Here is a 23,491-nt window from a genome sequence, read left to right as displayed (position 1 = left end):
GGGAAAACCCTTGCTTTCTTTTTCCCCAGAGCCTCATACATTTGATCATGTCTAGATAACTGAGTTTCTTCCTCCTCAATTTCCAGCGTATCATAGATAGCCCCCATTAGCTCATCTACTTCCTCAAGAGACAATCTATACTTTGAGGCTTTGGATGTTACTTGATCCTCTTCCTGACCCGAGTCAGTGTCAGAGGAATCGGGGCTAATCAACGTGGGGCTAGGCTCCCTGATCATACGGGGCTCCCCTGAGCTGGGTGTTGTAAGGCATGGTGAGGAAGAGATTATAGTTGCTTTACTCGTGGAGGCAGCTGCAGCTGATCCCACGTCAGTGATTAACTCCCGGAGGGACTTAAAGGTCGACGCCATTTCCTCTTTAAAGGAGCCCAAAAACTTTGCTAAAGGGGAATCTGCCTCAGATTTAAGCAAGCTTGCAATGCATTGCTTGCATAGGGCTTTGTTAGAGCCAGAGGACAACCTATTCCCACAATTAGGACACTTTTTGCGGCCTGTCTTGTCTTCCCTTGGGATATCTTTAGCCTGAAATAAGAAGACAAAGGATTTCTTAGCGTCAGCCCCATGTCCCTCCTTCAATCACCAAGTGCAAACAATCTCACTGTGAGTAAACCGCCACCGTGGGGCACTACAGGACCCAGCCTACAAACACCACCACTCCACCAGAGTAATAGCATGCCCAGCAGCCTACCTGGGATTGGCTGGTGCCTGTCTCCGCCGGAGTATCCTGGGGAATAGCCTCCATGGTCCCCCTCTGATGCTCCCGATCCCGCCGCTAGTCCGGTATTGCTGGACGCTGGTCGGGCTTCACAGGCACAGCGCTGGCTCTCCCTCTCCTCCTTGTACCTTTAGAGACCCGGAACCGGAAGTCTCGGCACGCAGTGATGACGCGGTTCCGCCGGAAGTGACGCTCGGCGTCTCCGACCCCACCGCAACAAGGAGCTGAGATGGAGGTTCCACTCACCGCTCCTGGGGGAAACCAGCGCCATTCTGCCCCTGGCCACCTCGGCACTGGAAGGAGGAGGGTAACGGGTCTGCTCCGAATCAGCTGGACGGTACCCGAGCCGTTTAAAAAAGGTATGGACCCAAAACTGCAGCCAAGGAATAGGACCCGGTCCCTCATGGCTACAGGTTCTCAGGCAGCCCCTGAGAGGGGCCTTCAGGTTCCTGGCAACATGTTCCTCCGACGGAGGAAACACAAATGACTGACCAGGGACCTGAGGGACCGCCTTTTGAACTGTGGCAATGTGTTTCCTGGGTCGATGGGAGGAGCTCCATCTCTCAAGGGCTGTCCTGGAAGAACACTTGGGAAATAAGCTTCCAAGAATGAGTTTGTCTCCACCCATCCTGCTCATTGGAAGTTACTAGGAAGCATTCTATGCCCTTGTACACACGGTCGGATATTCCGATGGACAATGTCGGATAATCCAACCGTGTGTGGGCTCCATCGGACTGTTTCTGTCGGAATATCCGACGGACAAAGTTTTAGAGCTGGGCTATAAAATTTTCCGACAACATGATCCGATCGGACTTTGTCCGATTGTGTGTAGAGAATTCCCATCGGACAAAGTGCCACGCATGCTCAGATCAAATTCCTACATCAAAGCTATTGGCTACTAGCCTGAACGTAGTCCCATCGTAACGAAATTACGTCATCACGTTCTGAACGATCGGATTTTCCGACAACTTTGTCCAACCGTGTGTATGCAACAGTTTTGGACAAAATCCAACGGATTTGGTCGTCAGAATGTCCAACCCGTGTGTACAAGGGCTATGACTATGCGTGCCACCACCATTGACAGCTAGGGGGAGCAGCCACATACCACCTTTTTTTCTTTTTTCTTTTTTTTTTTTATCCTTTCCCAGCAAAATTCAGTAGAGATATTAAAGTTCAAGGTAAAGCTGTCGCCAGGCAGTAGTGTCATAACTGATGTTGCCATTTGGCTGTTAGTGAATGCATCTTCTACAAAGTCCTTCTGAATAGTCATAAACAGATTTACATTAGAATAGTGTAATGCAGCAGATTCAGATGCAACTTGTACCTAATTCTTCTATTAGGTACAAATGTATTAGGTACATCTTGTACATATCTTCAACAAATTGTAATTCTTTGTTTCCATCTCCACCTGCAGGGTCTTCGCGGTGTTCCAGGAGCAGAGGGTTCAGAAGGACTGCCTGGTACACAGGTTCCCACTATGCACTATATATACCCATTACCCAGCATGGTGCTTGCTCTGGATGCCCTACGAACAGTGCCGGGACAAGGTTATCCAGCGCCCAGGGCAAAGATGCCAAGCTGCGCCCCCCTTTCCCTTAGGGTTAGGGTCAGGGTGCCCCCTACCCCTACAATAAACCATTGCGCCAGGGGCAACCGCCCCCTCCTGCCCACCCCTTGTCCCGGCTCTGCCTACAAATCCCAGCTTTGCTTCAGACTTTGTTGTGTGTAGCACCCTGGTGCATTACATCTATTCCACAAGGTTTACCCAGCAAATAAAACCTATTTACAATATTTATAACCCTTTGCCTGACCCAGTTATCCAGAATCCCTTATGCATAATTTCATATTTTAAGTCTGGGCAGTGATATCATAAAAGCCCGCATTTTAGAGCGGGAGGGAGTTAGAACTCCTGTTTGTATTTTTTTTTTCCTGTTTTTAACTGTTGTAATACCTTTGGTGGATATACTCGCTCTTCCCGCTGAGGGGTAATCTGCACCAATAGGAATAAAATTCTTCCCCTAACCAAAACTTAAAAAATAAATAATTGATTGAAGGTAGACTTTAAGGCAAACTATAGAGCATTTTCCATAATTATGCATTTTGCTTTATTATAGTAACATTTAGATGAAACTTATTTTTGATATGATTTTCAAGTATTTACATTCCAATCAATTCATGTTCACCCTTAGGCTGGATTCACACCTATGCAGTTTTAGTGCTTTTTGCATTTTGCAGATTTGCACTAGAGTCAATTTAACATGGTTTCCTATGGAACACGATCTGTACTGCACGTCTGCAAAATGCAAAAAGCACTAAAACTGCACAGGTGTGAATCCAGCCTTAAAGTATAACTAAAGGTAAAACTTTTTGTTTTTTTTTGTTTTAGGTTTTGTCTGGTTTACCATTATCATTGAAAGTAAAAGAAAATCCCAAATTGTGGGTTGTCTCCAGAAAAGTCATAAGGGAAACCTTCCTTTGGGGGACACTAGTTCTGGTGATTTGGGGCCCCCAATGAGAATTCCTTTAATTTTTAGCGATTACCTCTCACTTCCTGTTTTGGCTGTGGGACAGGAAGTGAAGGGAAATCTCCGCAATAGGACACAGATGGCAAACAAATCTGACAGGGGTTATAACCCTGCCTTTCTCTATCCAAAATGAAAAACTATTTTGCCTATAGTTCTACTTTAAGCTAGAAATACAAGCATAGGTGTGATCCATACATTTCCATGTGTTTTTTGATATTGAGGATCATGTCTAGAGCAACTACAATGGACCTACTAGCAATTGATTATATCAGCCCAAGTTGATTAGGTCAAGTATGTTGAATTTCCTTTGCTGTCGGTGAACAATTAAAATGTTCTTGTTGTTGGTTGGCAAAAATGAATCTGCTTTTAGCCCTTGTACACACGGTCAGAGATTCCGACGGAATGCGTCCGATCGGACCGTTTTGTCGGATAATCCGGCTGTGTGTGCTCTTCATCAGACTGTTTCCGTCGGAGTATCCGACGGACCAAGTTTTCCAACTTGTCGGTAACATTTTCCGACAACATGATCCGATCGGACCTTGTCCGATTGTGTGTAGAGAATTCCGATCGGACAAAGTGCCACGCATGCTCAGATCAAATTCCTACACCAAAGCTATTGGCTACTAGCCTGAACGTAGTCCCGTCGTAACGAAATAACGTCATCACGTACTGAACGATCGGATTTTCCGACAACTTTGTCCGACCGTGTGTATGCAACAGTTTCGGACAAAATCCGACGGATTTGGTTGTCAGAATGTCCGACCGTGTGTACCAGGGCTAAAATCTACCAAAAATCTGTCTTTGTGGCCAGCTTTACACTCTTCTTCTAGCGTTATCCCTAGTCAGATCGTTGTAACAGTATACACTATATTTACAGAATTAAACCTTATCTAAGCCCAAAAATACATTTAATATATTACAGCTTACCAGTGATTAGATGGGGTGGCTACATTAGTTTTCTTTTTTTTTTCTGGATTTTTCCTTTATTGTTATCTGGTGACCCTGCCAGTACCACACATCCTATCCTAGGATGGTGACAGGAGAAACAGCTGCCAGTGTAAGGGAGCACTCTGATTGCTACCAAAAGGGAGAACAGTGACCGCCAGGGTAAGGGGGCACACTGACCACCAGTGTAAGGAGGTAAACTGAAAACCAAGGTTAGGGTATACGCAGACAACCAGCATAAAGAAACACACTGACCACAAGTTCAGCATTAACCTCCCTGGCGGTAATCCCGAGTCTGGCTCGGGTTGGGAATTTACTGATAGAAGCGGTAACCCCGAGCCAGACTCGGGATGGCATCGCCGGATGCAGGGGAGGAAACAGGGAGACTTACTTACCTTGTCCCCTGGATCCAGTGATGTCCTCCGCACTGTGTGATCGAGCCGTCCTGCGCTCGATTCACAGTGCCGAATGCTGCCGAGCTCCGTTCCCTGCGACGTTACGGCGCACGGGAGCGGAGAACGGCGGCAAATTCAAAAAAGTAAAAACACACAAAACACACCCAGCACTGTAATCTTACAGATTACAGTGCTGTATTAAAAAAGACACACCCCCTTTGTCCCTAGTGGTCTGTGCAGTGCCCTGCATGCACTTTTATATTATAAATACTGTTTTTTTCTGCCTGAAATTTGGAGATTGTCCATAGCAACCAGAAAGTGTCCCTTTTCAGTGTTTTAGGATTTGATTACATTATTGAATAATTTTTATTATTCTTTATTATATTATAAAATTTATCATACCCGGGATGTCTGCTAAATCCCTGGTTTGAAGAGATTTAAGAGCGTTATTCCTAAGAATTACAGGACTACAAAATAAAAGCCAGATTTCCATGCAAAATAATTGTGCCGCTTTCAGCACCTTATTCCAGACTGAATCATACCGCCAGGGAGGTTAAAGGGCACACCAATTACCATATAAGGGGCACACTGTCCACCAATGTAAATGGGCACTCTGACCATTGTTGTAATGGGGCAGGCTGGCTATCGACTACCAATATAATTGGATGCACTGACCATCAATTTAAAGGGGCACTCTGAGAACTGAGCAGCAAAGGAAGAGGGTACACCGAGCACTGAACACCAGGGAAAGGGGTTATACTAAGCTCTGATTTCCAATTAATGGGATACACGGAATTTTGACAAGCAATATGAGGGGGCATGCTAATTACCAATGTAAGGGGGTATCCAGACTACTCCACTGTGTATGCTGTGCTCTACAATTACATAGTCCTTATCATAATCCTAGAATCTATGAGTATTTTTTTTTTCTTACTATTGGGGCATGGAAGATTTGTGTAAGAATTAACTGGGCCGAGGTCTCAGAAATTTTGAGAACAGCTTTAAGTGATTAGGTTTGGGTAATGTGTTCCTGTGATATGTCACACTTTATGAAAAATTTTCCTGATCTAATTTTCTACCAACAGGGGTCAGTGGGCGCATCAGGTGTTCCTGGTAGCAGGGGAATGGCTGTGAGTATTGCGATCTTATTTATTAAATGGTACTGTGAGGACATATCAGCAGAAATATATTGCAGGATTAGTCTCTACAAGAAGCAATGTCACCGGTGGTGCCCCAGTAGAAGCAGATCCAGTTTTTCAATAGGTTATTGAATATACAGTATATATAATACATATATATATATTCTCTTTCTTGCAATTATAATATCTGTACTCACACAAGCATTTCTCCCTGCTCCTGTTACTGGCATTTGTGCAGACAACATGAGTCCAAATCACAGACATACCTTCTTTAGGTTTACTGCACTGGAAATTTCGTCTTTGACAGGGTATCTGCACAGGGCATTGGGTGTCTACAGGAATGCTGGCTTCTTATCACAACAATAAGACCCCTTTCACACGGGGGCGTTTTTCAGGCGTTTTTCATGCGCTTTAGCGTTAAAAAATATGCCTGAAAGAAGCCGCAACTGCAATCCCAATGTAAAAGCCCGAGTGCTTTCACACCAAGATCCCTTTTATACTGGGGCGTTTTTCAGGCGCTTCAGCGTTAAAAAATACACCTGAAAGAAGCTGCAACTGCAATCCCAATGTAAACGCCCGAGTGCTTTCACACCAAGGCGCTGCGCTGGCAGGGCGTCAAAAAAAGTCCTGCAAGCAGCTTCTTTGCAGCGCTTTTGGAGCGGTGAATACAACGCCCCTTCCCATTGAAATCAATGGTAAGCGCCTGTAAAACGCCAGAAAAACGCCTGAAAAACGCTATTGGCAGCAGCGTTTTGTGGGCGCTTTTAACCCTTTATTTGGCCACTAGCAGGGGTTAAAAGCGCCCCAATAACGCTCGAAAAACGCTGGTAAAGCGCTGCTAGTTTAAGCGGCGCTTTACGAGCGTTTTCCGGGCACTGACATTGTGAAAGGGCTCTTAAAGCACTTGGGCTTTCACATTGGGACTGCAGATGAGGCTTCTTTCAAGCGCTTTACAGGCGCTTTTTTTAACGCTAAAGCGCCTGAAAAACGCCTGAAAAATGCCCCAGTGTGAAAGGGGTCTAAGGCTGATTAGATAGTTATAATGAAGGTAGAAGCTTTCAACTTGCACTGATTTAGAAAGATTTTTAAAAGACCTATTTCCACATCTTTAAAACATGTTTTATTTAATTAACACGTATGGCCTGTTGTGCTTGCTCTGTAAAACTATTGAGCTATTGAGTTCTGTAAATAACAGACTTTTTTTCAACATATATGGTAAATAGAGATTCAAATGTGATAAGGAGCCTAACGCATCTCCTGCTTTGTCAAATGGAGATTACAACATATTGCTAAATATTTATTTGTTGTCATTTCTATACCTTATTCCTTATTTATGCCATACATCACACATACATTTTTCCCAAAAAGAATGATTATCTTCAAATTTTGCTATTACTTTATTACAAGTAAGAAAGAAAAAAAAAAAAAAGGAAGAAAATGTTGTACAAACCATTAGCTTTCCCTTAAAAGCGGAATTAAACTATGCTTAATTCTAATGCTGCTAGCATTAGTAAATTAATAGGAAAGTATATTATCTGTACTTGTGTTAAAGTATTTTTGTAATTTCTTCAGTTTCTTCCTGGTTTCTGGCCTAGGCCAAAATGATACCATACATCCCATTAGTCTTTTAGTATTTTTTTACTGAAGAAGGGGATTTCTCAGCTAAGTACACCCTCCTGCCTACATGTCTGACCTAAGGGCAGATGGATTCCATGTAGTAAATGCTACATAAATCATCTGCCCTTATTTAAGATGGTCTCTGCTATAAATGCTATGGGGTGATTTTCAAAGGGATTTCGCAACAAACTAAAGCATGGAGACATGGATGGATGGGTTTAATTAGAATATTACAAATAAGCTAAATATTTTTTTTCAGTTTGTTGTGCTCAGATACAGTTAAGTTGTGCTTTAGGAAATTGTACCTCCCATCTGTAATCCATTTCAATCACTGTAATATTTAGTGTGTGGTTATCTTGGTTTTTTCCCTTTCTGTAGGGTCCAGCTGGTCCTCGCGGTGAGATTGGCAGAGATGGACCACCTGGACCACCCGTAAGTACAAATACTACTGTATAAGATTTTAAAATGAAATATCAGGAAAATGTCAAATCAGCCCATACATATCAGAACCCTGACTTTTTAAGATGCTGGGAGCCTGGCGCAGTTGTATTGGTTTTGGTGCCAAAACAAATCTAAATTAAATATTTGCAGCAATGGAATGCTCCTTAACGTTTCACATGACCCCGACAAGTAGTGATACACTAACTTGCATCCTAATAATCAATATAATTCTAAGAATTCACCTAAAGTATAATAATTTTCAGTTTTAATTTGAATTAAAAATTTTCAGATTGATGTTTATATCACTTTTTTACTATATGTTAGACATGTGCAAAAGGAAAAAATTTGTTTAGTTTCGTTTCGTTTTAATTAGTTAAAGCGGTTCTTCACCCTAAAGGGGAAGTTCCGCTAGTATTATCCCTCCCCCCCTCCGGTGCCACAATCGGCACCTTTCGGGGGGAGGGGGGTGCAGTTACCTGGATAATCCAGGTAACTGCACCCACTTCCGGGCAGACCGCCGCATGGCTCCGCCCACCGCCGCATGGCTCCGCCCCCCCCCCGTTGTGTTCTGGGAAACACACAGTTCCCAGAGACACAGCGGGGAACCAGCACAGCGCGACTCGCGCATGCGCAGTAGGGAACCGGGCAGTGAAGCCCTCTTGCTTCACTTCCCGATTCCCTGACAGAGGATGGCGGCGGTGGCTGCAGCGAGATGAGCGATCGCTCATCATCTGCCACCGACATCGCTGGAACCTGGGACAGGTAAGTGTGATGTTATTAAAAGTCAGCAGCTGCAATATTAGTAGCTGCTGGCTTTTAATATTTTTTTTTTTTGTGCAGCTCCTCTTTAATTCATTAATTTCATTTAGTTATATTCGTTAACTTCCTTAAATTCGTTTTCGGATTTCGTTTAGTTTTCTACCGAATTCGAAAAATCGGCCACATTCGAAAATATTTCAACCAAATTCGAAAATATTTTTACCGCATTCGAAATGTTTTCAACATGATTCGATATTATTTCAACCGCATTCGAAATGATTTCAACATGATTCGAAATTATTTCAACCGCATTCGAAAATATTTTGTGACCCGAATTTAGGGCCATGTATCTCGGGGTCACTTGGTGCTAGAAACTCCAAATTTGGATATGTTGTAGTGCTAGTACTATTGTGTTTGCATACCAAATTTGGGGTTAGCTATAAGTGACCCCGAGATACGTGGCCCCAAAATTGGGTCGCAAAATGTCATTCTCTGCTGCAGAAAAGTGCTTGAAATTTTGTGACTCGAATTTGGGGCCACGTATCTCGCGATCACTTGGTGGTAGAAACTCCAAATTTGCAAACACAATAGTACTAGCACTACAACATATCCAAATTTGGAGTTTCTAGCACCAAGTGACCCCGAGATACATGGCCCTAAAGTCGGGTCACAAAATATTTTCGAATGCGGTTGAAATAATGTCGAATCATGTTGAAATCATTTAGTACTTCGGCTCAAATACAATACAACATCCTTCTAACTCTTTCTTTATTAACTTTCTAAAAATAATTAGCTGATTGGACTATAAGATTTACTTTGAGCTGACCTTTTGTTTCATTAGATCTTTAAAGAATTACCGAATCATGTCGAATTCATTCGTTATATTTCTTTCGTATTCGTTGTAATTCGTTATTTTTGTATTCGGACATTCGGATGCATCCAAATGTCCGAAAGATGCAAAATTCGGCCGAATTTCGATTCGTTACTAAACAGATTCCACAAGCCTACTATATGTATCTTATTTAATTTTTTTTAACAACTCATGTCAAAATATTCCCGAAACACCATGGCTTACCTAATTAGAGCATGAAAGATGCTGCTTGCTTTGAGCTTTTGCTTTTTTCTGACTGAAACCTAAGAAACAACTGTCTGATAAGGGAGTAGTCACTGTGTGTTAGACATGTGCGCCATCAATAAATTTGTTTTGTTCCGTTTTGGAATTAGAATTAATTCGTATTTCGTAATTAGTGTCCGAAATTTTGTACGAAATATGAATTTTCCTTAACTTTTCATAAAAATTACGAATGTTCGTTATGATGAATTTATCATTATGAGGGGCCCCCACCATCCCTGTGCTGTGCTGACTTCCTGGGTTTTTAACTTTTAGGTTCGTTAACTTTTTGTAAAAAATTACGAATGTTCGTTAGGAAATTGGATCCGAAATTCATAAACCAAATTTTTCGTATTTTGTACAATATTCGGAAGCATAGCAATTCGTATTTTGGATCCTCCCGAATGTACAAATTTACGGAAATTCGTACAAATCAAAAATTCTTCGATTTCGTGCAAAAACTAATCACACATGTGTACACTCTGTGAATTTTACCATGATCTATTGACAACAGGTAGAGAGAAATAGCCATTACAGTAGCTAAGAACTCCACCTGTTGGATGTATAAAAGGCTACATTATATGCAAATGTAATATTTTAAATTAAAGGGACAAAAAATAAATGAAAAGCAAAAATATTGATATTTTTTTATCATGGGAGTGTTGGGTGCCTGGTCCCCTGCTGCACTTTGTGCTTCTTCTCACCGACCGTATGTCACTACTGTGACTTGCGGTAAAGTAGGGGCCGGTGAAAAGAATCAAAGAGTGCTGCAAGGATGCCAGGATCCAACACTCCCGGAAGTGTCAAATGCAAAATAATTTCCAGAAAGAATACCTTCTCAGCACAGCAGAGTTCAGTGGTTCGACACAGGTAAATATAATTTGCTTGCTTTGCAGGATGCACTTCTTTTTTTTTTTCAGCATAGTTATAGCAATAGACCGGCAATGCTAACTACTTAAAGCGGGAGTCCGCCGTTTTTTTAAAATAATGACACTTACCCGCCCAGCGCGCCAGCGATGTCAGCACCCGAAGCCGATCTCTCGATCCTCTATCTGGTGCTGCCGCCGCCATCTTGGTTATGGGAATCAGGAAGTGGAGCCTTGCGGCTTCATTTCCTGGTTCCCTACTGCGCATGCGTGAGTCGCGCTGCGCAATAAGGATGGTCCCCGCTGTCTCTGGGATCCGCGTGTTTCCCAGCAGGCAGCGGGGGACCTTCGGAAAGGGGCGTAGCTTCTGCAGATATCTATGCCGGAAGTGGGTGCAGATACCTGTACTGTACAGGTACCTGCACCCCCCTCCCCCCTGAAAAGTGGCAATTGTGGCGCCGGAGTGGGGGAGGGTTCCAATGAGCGGAAGCTCCACTTTAGGGGGGAGCTCCGCTTTAAAACATTTTTTTTTTTAACACCATGAAAAAAAATTGGGAGTTCAGTGAGAAACACAGCTTGATAGTGGGAAGCCTAGATTATACTGTCGCCTACAGGAGAAATGGACACTAAGCACATAGACAACTGAAAACCAAACCCCTAGAGACTATAATCCCCCCCCCCCCATATCAATCCTGTTCAGTTTAGAAAGCAGTCCAAAGTATATGAGGAAACAGAGCTGTTTCCCTTAATGGACTCTCTATTGGAATTTTCTCTATTGTTCATTGAAGCACAGATATTCAGAAAGCTAGGGGCATCCAATACCAGGGCAAGCAGTGGGTTGGGTACACCCAAACAACGCAGGTAAACCAGCTCAACAAAAAAGTTAAAAACAAACAGGTTCTTGTGCGAAGAAGAATTACTAGCTTTTAGTTTGGTGGGAATTGCAGAATCTGCAATGCCCTTGTCTCTCAGAACCTGGGTTTCAACAGCCAGATCATCAAAGACAAGAGACCAAGAAGCAGGGTGGAAGATTGGTCCTTGGGATAACAGATCTGGTAGAAGCCCAGGCATGTACTGGCCATCCGGACTACCGGGAGTTTCCTGCTCAGTGGGCTGTTTTTTAAGCAGAGTTCGGAGGCGGCGGGAGTGTGGCAGCTAACAGCGGTGGGGATTTGGGGAAGGTGATAAGCGAGGTGGGCATTTAGATGTGACAGCCCAGGAAGGAGAAGAGGCAAACAGGAGCGGGCTCGATCACCCCGGACTGCAGATGGGGACAGTGCTATGTGGTCCCTCTCAGCCCCCCTCTGTCTTTCAGCCCCCCTCTGTCTTTCAGCCCCCCTCTGTCTTTCAGCCCTCCCCTCTGTCTTTCAGCCCTCCCCTCTGTCTTTCAGCCCTCCCCTCTGTCTTTCAGCCCTCCCCTCTGTCTTCTCAGCCCCCCCTCTCTGTCTCTCAGCCCCCCCCTCTGTCTTCTCAGCCCCCCTCTCTTTCTCTCAGCCCCCCCTCTCTTTCTCTCAGCCCCCCCTCTTTCTCTCAGCCCCCCCTCTCTTTCTCTCAGCCCCCCCTCTCTTTCTCTCAGCCCCCCCCTCTGTCTTCTCAGCCCCCCTCTCTGTCTCTCAGCCCCTCCCCTCTCATTCCCACCCTGACTCTTAGGTTTCTTTCACACTGGGGTGGGTGGGTGTTGATCGTGTGTACGCGGCATTAGAGTCAGTGCCAAAGTAGGATGGTTGTGTGGAATGAGTGCCATAGTAATTTCTTCCCCAGCATTAGTTCATTTAATTTGGATGACTTTTTTGTACAAAGCGCGGTGATAACCGGTAACCAACAGCAAGCATTCAGAAACGAGTGCACATGAGTCGGCCCACTCCATGCACTAAAATCCAGTTGTTTTTAACTAATTTCAGCACTACGTGTTAATGGGCACTTTTTACTACCTAAAACAATCAAATAAGTAAAGAATATCTTTTCCATTCTATGTTATTTTAGGGTCCTGCAGGTCGACCAGGATTGGACGGGGAGCCAGGACCTCAGGGAGAAAGTGTAAGAGAGCCTAAAGCGTTCCTTTCTTTGATGCTTGAAATGTGTACATATGCACAATAGGTACCGCTATAATACTGCACACATGTAAATTGCAAACAGAAAACCTCAACTTAAATAGCTGTGACAAGTGGCAAGATACCTCTACTTTGTGAGTTAGAGCCTTTTTGATCGTACACAGATTTTTTTAATGTTTTTAGCTAATCCCTACTTTTTGCCTTCTCTACCGGAGTATTTATTCTTGATCACTAATTGATTTTAAGCACTTGCCCCCTTCACATCACCCCCGGAGCATTGCTCCCTTTTACATCTACCCCTCTATAGCACTTGCCCCCCTTCACATCAACCTCCTCCTCCCACAGCACTACTCCCTTTTTCGCTCCCCCCCCAATAATGTGCTTTTGTGCTCTGCTCCCTTCGCATCTGCCCCACATCTTCAAATCGCTCCCCCCATGCACACATACCTCCCTTCACAGAGCACAACCCCCCACCATCACAGCCATGTTCTCTTGCCGTTGCTCTTCTACCTTACACATATCGAAGAGCGGGAGGCACAGCCACACTGGATAGAGGGTGGGAGCAGGATCTGCTGGGGTTAACTTTTCATATTAACTATCTGGTGACCCAGCAACCAATTACCAACTAGTTAATCTGGAAAGTTATCTCATGCAACTCCTGCTCTCACCCTCCATTTAGTGCACTGTGCCTCCTGCTTTGCCACCTGTGTATGGTAGGAGACAACTCATGCAGCTCCATCCCGCTCTCCCATCCTGCATTACCATCCCGCCTCTCGCTCTTTACGCTGCCTTGAAAATGGCAGTGGCGGATGGCCAGTATTAAATAAGCGGCTCCTAAATGGCGTGACCGTGGGTCTGGATTGGACAGTGGCTCAGTTCCGACCCAGACCTCGGTCCGCCATTTAGTGATGCCTGCTGTAGAGGAAGGAATTTCACCATCAATTCTGTTCAGTCAAGGAGCCGCATAACTGGCGGCATTTAGTGCCTACAATCTGTGAGTCAAACTGAACTCTTTCTGAGTCCAATATTGAGGCTACTGGCAAAAAGTACCAGCTCTCATTTATATTGCTTTAAATGAAAATCTGATAGGATTGTGCAAATATCATAGGTTGAAACAGCATTAACTCCCACATAGTATCGGCTAAGGCTGGGTTCACATATGTGGGAATCCCCACATGCAGTTCGCATGACATGCGAGTGTAAATGGCTCTCAATGGAGGCGGTTCACACAGGTCCGGGGCGGCCGTGGTCCACATTCCAAAAAGGGTCCTGTGCGTGTTTGGGTTCGGTTCAGGTGCGAATTCAGGCACAAATTCGGAACCTGATTTGCACCTGAACTAATGAACATGAATGCACCGGACCCCATGATGGGAACTGCAGCCTCACATATCTGAACCCGGCCTAAAACAAACAAGCTAATATGCAACAGTATTTAGAAGGCTCATTCAGAAACTGGACATCACACTGCAGCTAAATAATTAATTGTGTCTCACTACAGTACATTAGGTTTGATAATTATCTTGGCTGTATAAAATTAACTCCTGTGCTAAAGCCGGTCATACATGGATCAAAATTCAACCGGTACAGCATCAACTTTCGTACAACCACCCTATTGGATTTTTGCTGCTTGATCAGCACTGCCGGATAGCCGGCAGTGCTGATCAGTGTATTCTGACGGCAGGGAAGTCTCCCCTCTGTCAGAATACAAAAACTCAGTGGCCTAAAATAGGTTTCTAATTGTTGTTTAATAAGGGACCTCTGTTCTCCAGATGCTGGTGTCTCACCTCTACAGGACTACTTGGATGTGGCTGGAGATCAACATCATATCTTCCTACAAGATCAAAAGTTGAACATATTTTTTTCCTGACAGTTTTACATTTAAAAAATACCAAAACACAGACGTGTGTTAATAGCCATTCCCATTTGCGTATTATGACTACATTTTTTATTGCTTGCAACTTACTATTAGCAGTAGTGCCGCGTACACACGATCAAACAATCGGGTGGAAAAGTCCGACAAACTCAAGTCCGCCGGACAATCCCCCCCGTGTGTAGCCTCCGGCGTACTTTTTTGACCCGAAAGTACGGCGGACTTAGAAAGAAGTTTTGCACTCCAATCTTCCCGCCGGACTCGCATTTCGGCGGACAATCCGGCCGTGCATATGCAAGTCCGCCGTACTTTCGAAATTAACGGACTTTTCCCGCCCAGAGAAAAGTCCGCTCATTTTGAGCACGTCTCCAGGTAGGCGGGGCCCACGAAGGAGACGTCGCTGGCCCCGCCACCTGGTATGGATTTAAAGGGGAACCCCAACGCCGAAAAAAACGGCGTGGGGGTCCCCCCCAGGTTCACATCAGACCCTTGTCCGAGCACGCTACCCGGCCGGCCAGGAAAGGGGGGGACGAGTGAGCCCCCCCCTCCTGAGCCGTACCAGGCCACGTGCCCTCAACGTGGGGGGTGCCACGCGGCCCCCCCACCCCAAAGCCCCTTGTCCGATAAGATTCCGATAAGCCCCCCCGCCCGCAGACCCCGACAACCCTGGCCGTTGGTCCCTTGTCCTCATCAACATGGGGACAAGGTGCTTTGGGGTGGGGGGGCCGCGCGGCCCCCCCTTCCCCAAGGCACCCCCCATGTTGAGGGCACGCGGCCTGGTACGGCTCAGGAGGGGGGGGGGCGCTCGCTCGTCCCCCCTTTCCTGGCCGGCCGGGTAGCGTGCTTGGACAAGGGTCTGATGTGAACCTGGGGGGGACCCCCAAGCTGATTTTTTCGGGGTTGGGGTTCCCCTTTAAGTCCATACCAGGTGGCGGGGCCAGCGACGTCTCCTTCGCGGGCCCCGCCTACCTGGAGACGCGCTCAAAATGAGTGGACTTTCCTCCGCGTGTGTGGGTGAGTCCCTTCATTTCAAAAGTATGGCGGATAGTACGGTGGACTTAGTACGCCGGATAGTCGGCTACGTGTGTACGTGGCATAACAGAACATTGGTAGTTCATTATGGAATGCTTCCATCTTGAAGCATGGAACCTGTATATTATGTATCCAAATCCAAAACATTTTATGTTTTGTTTTGTATAGAGTAGGGTATGATTAAACCACTGTCAGGTTTTTTTTTTCTCCACATTCAGACTCATTTTTATTTGTCTCTTTTTAATCGTATCTAAAGCTAACAGTCTTGATGGGAAACATAAAGAAGGACTAAAATATGTTCCTTTCCTGAATAAAATGGTTCTAGGCTCCTTCAGTGCTGGGCATGGTCACATAATTGAAGGCCTGTACACAGGGTTTTGCTCTTAGCCCTTTGCTTACACGGTCGGACATTCCGACTGAAAATGTCCGATCGGACCGTGTTGTCGGATAATCCGACCGTGTGTGGGCTCCATCGGATTGTTTCCGTCGGAATATCCGACTGACAAAGTTTTAAAGCTGGGCTATAAAATTTTTAGACAACATGATCCGATCGACCTTTGTCCGATCGTTTGTAGAGAATTTCCGATCGGACAAAGTGCCACGCATGCTCAGATCAATTTCCTAGACCAAAGCTATGCCTGAACGTAGTCCCGCCGTAACGAAATAACGTCATCACGCTCTGAACGATCGGATTTTCCGACAACTTTGTTCCGACCGTGTGTATGCAACACCAGTTTCGGACAAAATCCATTGGACAAAATCCGACAGATGTGGTTGTCGGAATGTCCGTCCGTGTGTACAGGGGCATAAAGGGCTATAACCAGAGCGCAGACCAACTGCTTCCCCCACTTCAAGATTATATAATCAAATGGGCATAAAGCTAGCACTGAATGAGGCAAAAACAACATTTTCTCCAGAAAAGGTTAGTTGTTATTTCTCTTCTTTCCTCTTATATCCCTTTTAGTTTCTCCATTCCAGGTTCCAGCTACATAATGCAAATAAAATTCTGCTGACATTTGATTGAATTGGTTGATGTTGCTTTGCACAAAACGTATGATTACATGTCCATCTTGCAGGGCTTTACTGGAAAACAAGGGTCTGAAGGACAGCAAGGGCCTGTGGGCATGTATGTAAGTATGTTACATGCATCTTTTAAAATTAAACATTAATAAGAGTATTATCATGCAGATTATTTTAATTAGTGACTTGGCGAAAGCACTAGTTACAACGATGCCTCGGTGATGTTCCAGTGTCTGGTGATTCAAAAAGTATTAAACCCCAAACCAAAAAATGTAAAATATTGCAGTTTACCAATCATTGGATCTGCATTTGTTTTCTTTATTTAGGCTTTTTTTACATACCTCCTGTATTAGAGTGCCTACACTCTGGATGAAGGAATACCTTTGGAAGCCAAACTCCAGCTAACATAAGGAGGTACAGCAAACAGTTTTTAACTTGCGGGATAAAGATTTTACATAAATAAATAAAAAGTAATAAGTAAGCACCCCTGTCAGTAGTAAATGGTTTGTTTCACTCCTGTAACAGCTACATCTGAAGTGCAGCTCATTCTCTTGTAAAACAATAGCCTTACTGGCAAGATCACCAGGTGAAAAGGAAAGAAAAAATAGCCTAAAAAAAAGAAAAGGTATGCAGCCATCACATCTAAGAATCGGTAAGCTGCAATAGAATCAATGTTTGCTTTTGGGTTTAATACCGCTTTCAGTCTGCAAGATGGCTATCTCAGCCATCAGAGGCTACCGCAGAGTGACAGTGACAGTCTGCAAGAGGCTACCGCAGAGTGACAGGTTCTCATTACACATATTTGTTTATGTAAAATAAAATATGCAATCAGCACAAAAAAAAACTACCACACATATACAAGCTGAACACTAATGCCGTGTACGCACGAGAGGAATGTCCGACAGAAAAAGTCAGACGGGAGCTTTTCATCATATATTCCGATCGTGTGTATGCCCCATCGGACTTTTTACATCGAAAATTCTGATGGACCTAGAAATAGAACCTCTTCACCTAAGGATAAGATTTATCATGTCATTCATTAATTACCATTATGTATGCTTTCAACGTGTCAGCTTGATTTTGGTGTTTTAGGTGAAAGAGGTTTTTTCCTTTCATCCATTTAAATGTTAATCTTCAGACTTTGGATGTTCACAGGTGTTTCCTTAAAAGGGAAGTAAACCCTTCCAAACAACTTGGACCTATAGGTAAGCCTAGATTAAGGCTTACCTGTAGGTCCAAGCAATATCTCCTAAACCTATATGGTTTAGGAGATATTTGCCCGAAAATGGGCACCGCTGTCTACGGCGCATGCGCCGTAGACAGCGGCGCGCAGGCGCACTAAATGCGGCAAATCCAAGAATGGATTTGCCAAATTTGTCGACTCCCGTGCGCATGCGCGGGAGTGACGTCATCGCGGCTTCGCCGTATGACAGCAACGGAGCTGCGAGGCGCGACTCCCGTGCGCATGCGCGGGAGTGACGTCATCGCGGTTGCGCCGCTGTCATTGGTCGGAGCTGCGAGACGCCACCAGCAAGATGGACGCGGCGGACTACAGGGATCAGCGGCGACTTCGCTGGCTCCTGTGTCAGGTAAGTGACACATAATGAGCTACTATGCGATGCATAGTAGTCCATTATGCTTTACCTTTGCAGGGAAAAAAAGAGGAAGTAAACCCATCAGGGTTTACTTCCTCTTTAACCACTTACAGCCCCCGGACCATTTTGCGATTCAGCACTGTGTCGCTTTAACTGACAATTGCGCGGTCGTGCGACGTGGCTCCCAAACAAAATTGACGTCCTTTTTTTCCCACAAATAGAGCTTTCTTTTGGTGGTATTTGATCACCTCTGCGGTTTTTATCTTTTGCGCTAAAAACAAAAATAGAGCGACAATTTTGAAAAAAAACGCATTATTTTTTACTTTTTGTTATAATAAATATCCCCCAAAAATATATAAAAAAAAACATTTTTTTCACTCAGTTTAGGCCGATACGTATTCTTCTACATATTTTTGGTAAAAAAAAAATGCAATAAGCCATTATTTATTGGTTTGCGCAAAAGTTATAGCGTTTACAAAATAGGGGATAGTTTTATGGCATTTTTATTAATAATTTTTTATTATTATTTTTTTTTTTACTAGTAATGGCGGCGATCAGCGATTTTTATTGTGACTGCGACATTATGGCGGACACATCGGACATTTTTGACAAATTTTTGGGACCATTGTCAGTTATACAGCAATCACTGCTATATAAATGCAGTGATTCCTGTGTAAATGACACTAGCAGTGAAGGGGTTAACCAGTGGGTGGCAGTGTAGGGGTTAAGTGTTCCTAGGGGCGTGTTACTAACTGTGGGGGGTTGGGCTTTCATTTAGTGAACACTGATCTCTGCTCCAATCACATCGAGCAGAGATCAGCATCACTTGTTGCTAGGCAGAATGGAGAAATGCTATTTACAACGGCATTTCTCCATTCAGCCGTCCCGTGAGACGATCGTGGGTATGCCCGTGGTGATCGAGTCCACGGGACCCACGACCGGACTCACGGGGGTCCCGACCGGCACGTGAGCGTGCCGCCGCCGGCGTGCTTGCGATGGCAGGGTGGCATTGAAGATTGAACGTACCTGTATTCCAATATGCCTGCCCGTGCCATTCTGCTGACGTACATCGGCGTGCGCCGGTCGGGAACCGGTTAATTGCTATCTTGTCATACACGTATTTTATTCATTTGTCTAATTGCTTTTGTGTGTGTATATAGCTCTGTATGTATATTCTGCTCATTAGCTATGACTAAGCACCGTGTTCGGTGTGAAACATGTCAGCGGCTGTGCAGTTAGTCCGTTTACCAGCCTAGATGCTATGATTTTAATTACATTTTTGAAATAAAGTTGAATAATTCGGAGTGCGGCTATCCAGCTACATCTTTTCTACTTCAGTCTGGTTCATGGTTTCTGGCAGATCTTCATTTATCTGTATATGGTTTGGTGCTCCTTTTGGTAACATCGATCTGGAGGAGAGGATTCACTGGCCTGTTTTGCTGCCTACCTATTGTGTGGGACCTGCGTGCATGACCACCTGTTAGCGCAGTGGTCCTTGCTCTGAGGTGAGCGTAGCACTTTGATCAGGGGTGCCCAACCTTTTGAAGAGTAAGGGCCACTTAAGCGACTTGGTAACCAGTCGCGGGCCACATTGAGTGGAGTGGGCGGATAACAGGTCCGTGTACACTCTGCATATGCAGAGCGGACAGAGCCCACTCTACTCTATGGGCCCTCCGATCCGCCCAGATGGAAGGGGACAGATCCCCTTCTGTTTTTTTTCTTTTAGCGGATCGGATTGAAGGTGTACGCAGGTGTAAACGGACACTAGTCTGTTTACATTTGCCGCGCCTTAGAGGTGAATAGAAGGTCTGATTGGGTTGGACCGATCATGTGAAAGGGGCCTAAGGCTGCTTTCACACTGATGTGCTGTGGTCTACACAAAGCAGTGCACCTCTGGCTTTCCTGTGGGTTAGTTGCACTTTGCCATAGAATTCTATTATATCCTGCAGGTGTTGTGCACTTTCTGAAAGTGCACCAAACCCATAGGTAATAACAGAAGTCTATGGCTCAGTGCAGTTTGAAAGCAGCCCGGTAACCACTGCCGAACAGATATGCCAATATATACACTGTGATTATAGAATTAAACATACCTTTAATAACAGTCTTCAATTTGGGTATCGTCAACTGTTGCTGTTCCAGGCAGAGTGCATTTGGTATCACTCCGCCTGTGACAGGAGGTGGCGCTATACAGGAAGAATCATCTTATGTGGCTCTGCTACCCAACCACTGGCTTCCTCTACCATTGGCTTCATTCACAACACTGCTGCTCTGGGATTCTGGGTTGGGAACCCACGATCTGGGCTTGCCAACCAGCCATCCCAGAGCAGGAGGTCGCGGGCCACATCAGAGGACTCCGCGGGCCACTGATTGGGCACCCCGACTTAGATTGAAGGTGGAGGGTCTGTCACCATACAGTTGATATTATTGATCTACACTGGTGGAGTCATCTTTTTCATCTCTCTGGGACTTGTTGTTCACCAGAATATTGGACTGTTTTTTATTGAGCTGCACTTCCTATTTTTAACATATTTGTGCTTTAAAGCTCAATTCCATCCAAAATGTTATAAATAAATAAAAATTCGGGGGGGTTATTTACTAAAGGATAATTTACTTTGCACTGCAAGTGCACTTGGAAGTAAAGTCTCTGTAGATCCGAGGGGGACATGCAAGGAAAATGAAAAACAGCATTTTAGCTTGCACATGATTGGATGATAAAATCAGCAGAGCTTCCACTCATTTCAGATCTACCCCTTAGATTTAGAGCGACTGCACTTCCAAGTGCATTTTCAGTGCAGTTCAACGTGTATTTGCCTTTCGTAAATAACCCCCTCTGTGTTCTTAGTCTATTCTACAAAAATAAACTTTTTATAAGAAACAAATTGCAGCTGCTACAATTAATCCTCACGTTCAATATACAACGTAGTGCTCAAAAATACCTCGAAGGTGCAAATATTATATATACATTATATACAGCGGGTAAAATAAGTATTGAACATGTCGCCATTTTTCTAGGTAAATATATTTCTGAAGGTGCTATTGACATGACATTTTCACCACATGTCAGTAACAACCCATGCAATCCATACATACAACTAAACCAAAACAAATAAGTTCAGAAATTAAGTTATGTGTAATACAATGGAATGACACGGGGAAAAAGTACACATGAAGAAAGGGAATTCCAAAAAGGCATGGAAAGCCAAGACACCAGCTGAAATCTATGAGTAATTAGAAAGCAATCCTGCCCCTTCTCAGTGCAAATTAATATCACTTGGTTCAGTCTCAACTGATGGCCTATAAAAAGGTGTCTCATTACCAAGGTGTCACACAAGAAACATCTCATGATGGGTAAAAGCAAAGAGCTTTCAAGACCTTCCAACCTTATTGTTGCAAAATATACAGGTGGAATTGGTTACAGAAGGATTTCTAAAATTCTAAATGTTCCAGTGAGCACTGTTGGGGGCCATAATCAAGAAGTGGAAAGAACATAATTTCACCATAAACTGGCTACAACCAGGTGCTCTTTGCAAAATTTCTGACAGAGGAGTGAAAAGAATTATCAGAAGAGTTGTCCAAGAGCCAAAGACCACTTGTGGAGAGCATCAGAAATACCTGGAATTAGCAGGTACATTTGTTTCAAAGAGAACAATCAGTAGTAAACTCAACCGCCATGACCTGTATATACACCACGCAAGACTCCATTGCTGAAGAAAAAGCTTATTGAAGCTCATTTAAAGTTTTCCATTCCATTTTATTATATATAACTTCAATTCTGAACTTATGTGTTTTGGTTCCTTTGTATGTATGGATTGCATGGGTTGTTACCGACATGTGGTGAAAATTACATGTCAATAGCACCTTTAAAAATCTATTTACCTAGAAAAGGGTGATGTGTTCAATACTTATTTTACCCGCTGTATACAGTATGTGTGTGTGTGTGTATATATATATATATATATATTGTGAGGGGTTCGCTCGGCAGCGGGTGTGTGTGACCCCCTGGATGGGTTCACAACACAAAAGCAGGCACAGCAGACAGCGTTGTAGGTGCAAAAAAACAAAAGATGCGGTTTATTTCTGCTACATGCAGTGATACATACAACAGCAAAACAAAATAAAACATGAAAATAAATCCTGGTCAGCTTGACCTCTAACTACACACTTAGATCCCCTGTCTAACAACTGAGAGCAGCCTTGTGCTGCCTCAGTCCCTGTCATAGAGGTTTGCCACACAGGCGTTAACTCACCGCACAGAACAGGTGTCACACTCCCCAGTCTATACAACACAAACACTGGTTCCAGGATGGAGCATCTCCCTATGCATGCTGGGGTTTTTTGTAGAGGCCTTAATGAGCCCACATACTTCAGCTGGGCTCATTAACTCTTCCCCTCTAATTGTAAAGGTCTGCATAAAGCCTGAATCTAGGACACACATATTTACCATCCTGAATACAACCAGGTGATTTTACCTGCGTGCTGCCACAATATATATATATATATATATATATATATATATATATGAAAAATAATTATTTCATCCCCTGCGGATTTTGTAAGTTTGCCCACTAAGGTTCTATAATTTTTTATCATAGGTGTATTTTAAAAGAGAGAGAATATCAACCAAAAATCCAGAAATCCAGAAAAAAAACACATAAAACAAATGCTATAAATTAAAGAGTAAAGTAAACTCTCCCACTCTGATGCTTCTTTTCATTTAGTCCATTATAATAAGTAATTATCAGACTATAGCCACTGTAATCAGCCCAAATCGCATATTACTTACTGTTTAAAGAAACTTAAAAAAACTTGTTTCCAGGGGTTAGGCAGCGCCATCTTAAGTATTGTTTTCTGAGTCCACAGTGGAGGGTATTTCCGCCCTTACATTGAGCACTTCCTGTACTGTTAACTAAGCCTCCTTCTCAATCCAACGTTTCTATGGCAACCCTGCTTCCCTTTTCATAGATTACTTGTTTATTTCATAGTATTTACTTGTGCCGATGTCTAATGTTTCCCTTTGTCAGACTTATCAGCTTCAGCTGATAAGACTGCAGTAATGGCCAAGTTTAGACTGTATGTGAGGTCACATGGTGTGTAGGAGGAAGCTCTGAGTGATTAGCAGAGTTCAGTGTTGTGCCGTAGGAAGTCCTGATAACAGATAGATAAGACATAGAGAGTGTGCTTTAAATCAGGGGAGATCTGGGCATGCTCAGTGACTTCATTCTACAGAACAACAAGGATTACAACAATACTAAGCAAGTAAGGAGATATCTACAAGCAGTGTTCATTAGGGGTTTTTATGCTGATTTACATGGGACAAAGTTGTGGGGGAGGGTTTACAACCACTTTTAAGTTGCAGTTCAGTGAATAAAATAAGTATTTGATCCCCAAGCAAA

At 44.0% G+C, this 23,491-nt stretch overlaps 1 protein-coding gene across 1 annotated transcript in view; it reads left to right on the top strand.

The window, feature by feature from the left end:
• Positions 1-23,491, top strand: part of LOC143986493 (uncharacterized) — a 195,210-nt gene that overhangs the window by 123,493 nt on the left and 48,226 nt on the right. Inside the window, exons 30-34 of the mRNA XM_077484835.1 lie at positions 2,147-2,200; positions 5,683-5,727; positions 7,732-7,785; positions 12,514-12,567; positions 16,560-16,613. Coding sequence (XP_077340961.1) covers positions 2,147-2,200; positions 5,683-5,727; positions 7,732-7,785; positions 12,514-12,567; positions 16,560-16,613 — 261 coding nt within the window. The remainder of the gene's footprint in view (positions 1-2,146; positions 2,201-5,682; positions 5,728-7,731; positions 7,786-12,513; positions 12,568-16,559; positions 16,614-23,491) is intronic.

This window comes from Lithobates pipiens, unplaced genomic scaffold, assembly GCF_037356315.1.
Source record: "Lithobates pipiens isolate NorthernLeopardFrog02 unplaced genomic scaffold, aLitPip1_a1.2 Scaffold_166, whole genome shotgun sequence".
Classification (NCBI taxonomy): Eukaryota; Metazoa; Chordata; class Amphibia; order Anura; family Ranidae; genus Lithobates; species Lithobates pipiens.
The sequence above is the reverse complement of the archived record's forward strand: the minus strand, read 5'-3'. Positions and strand labels throughout refer to the sequence as shown.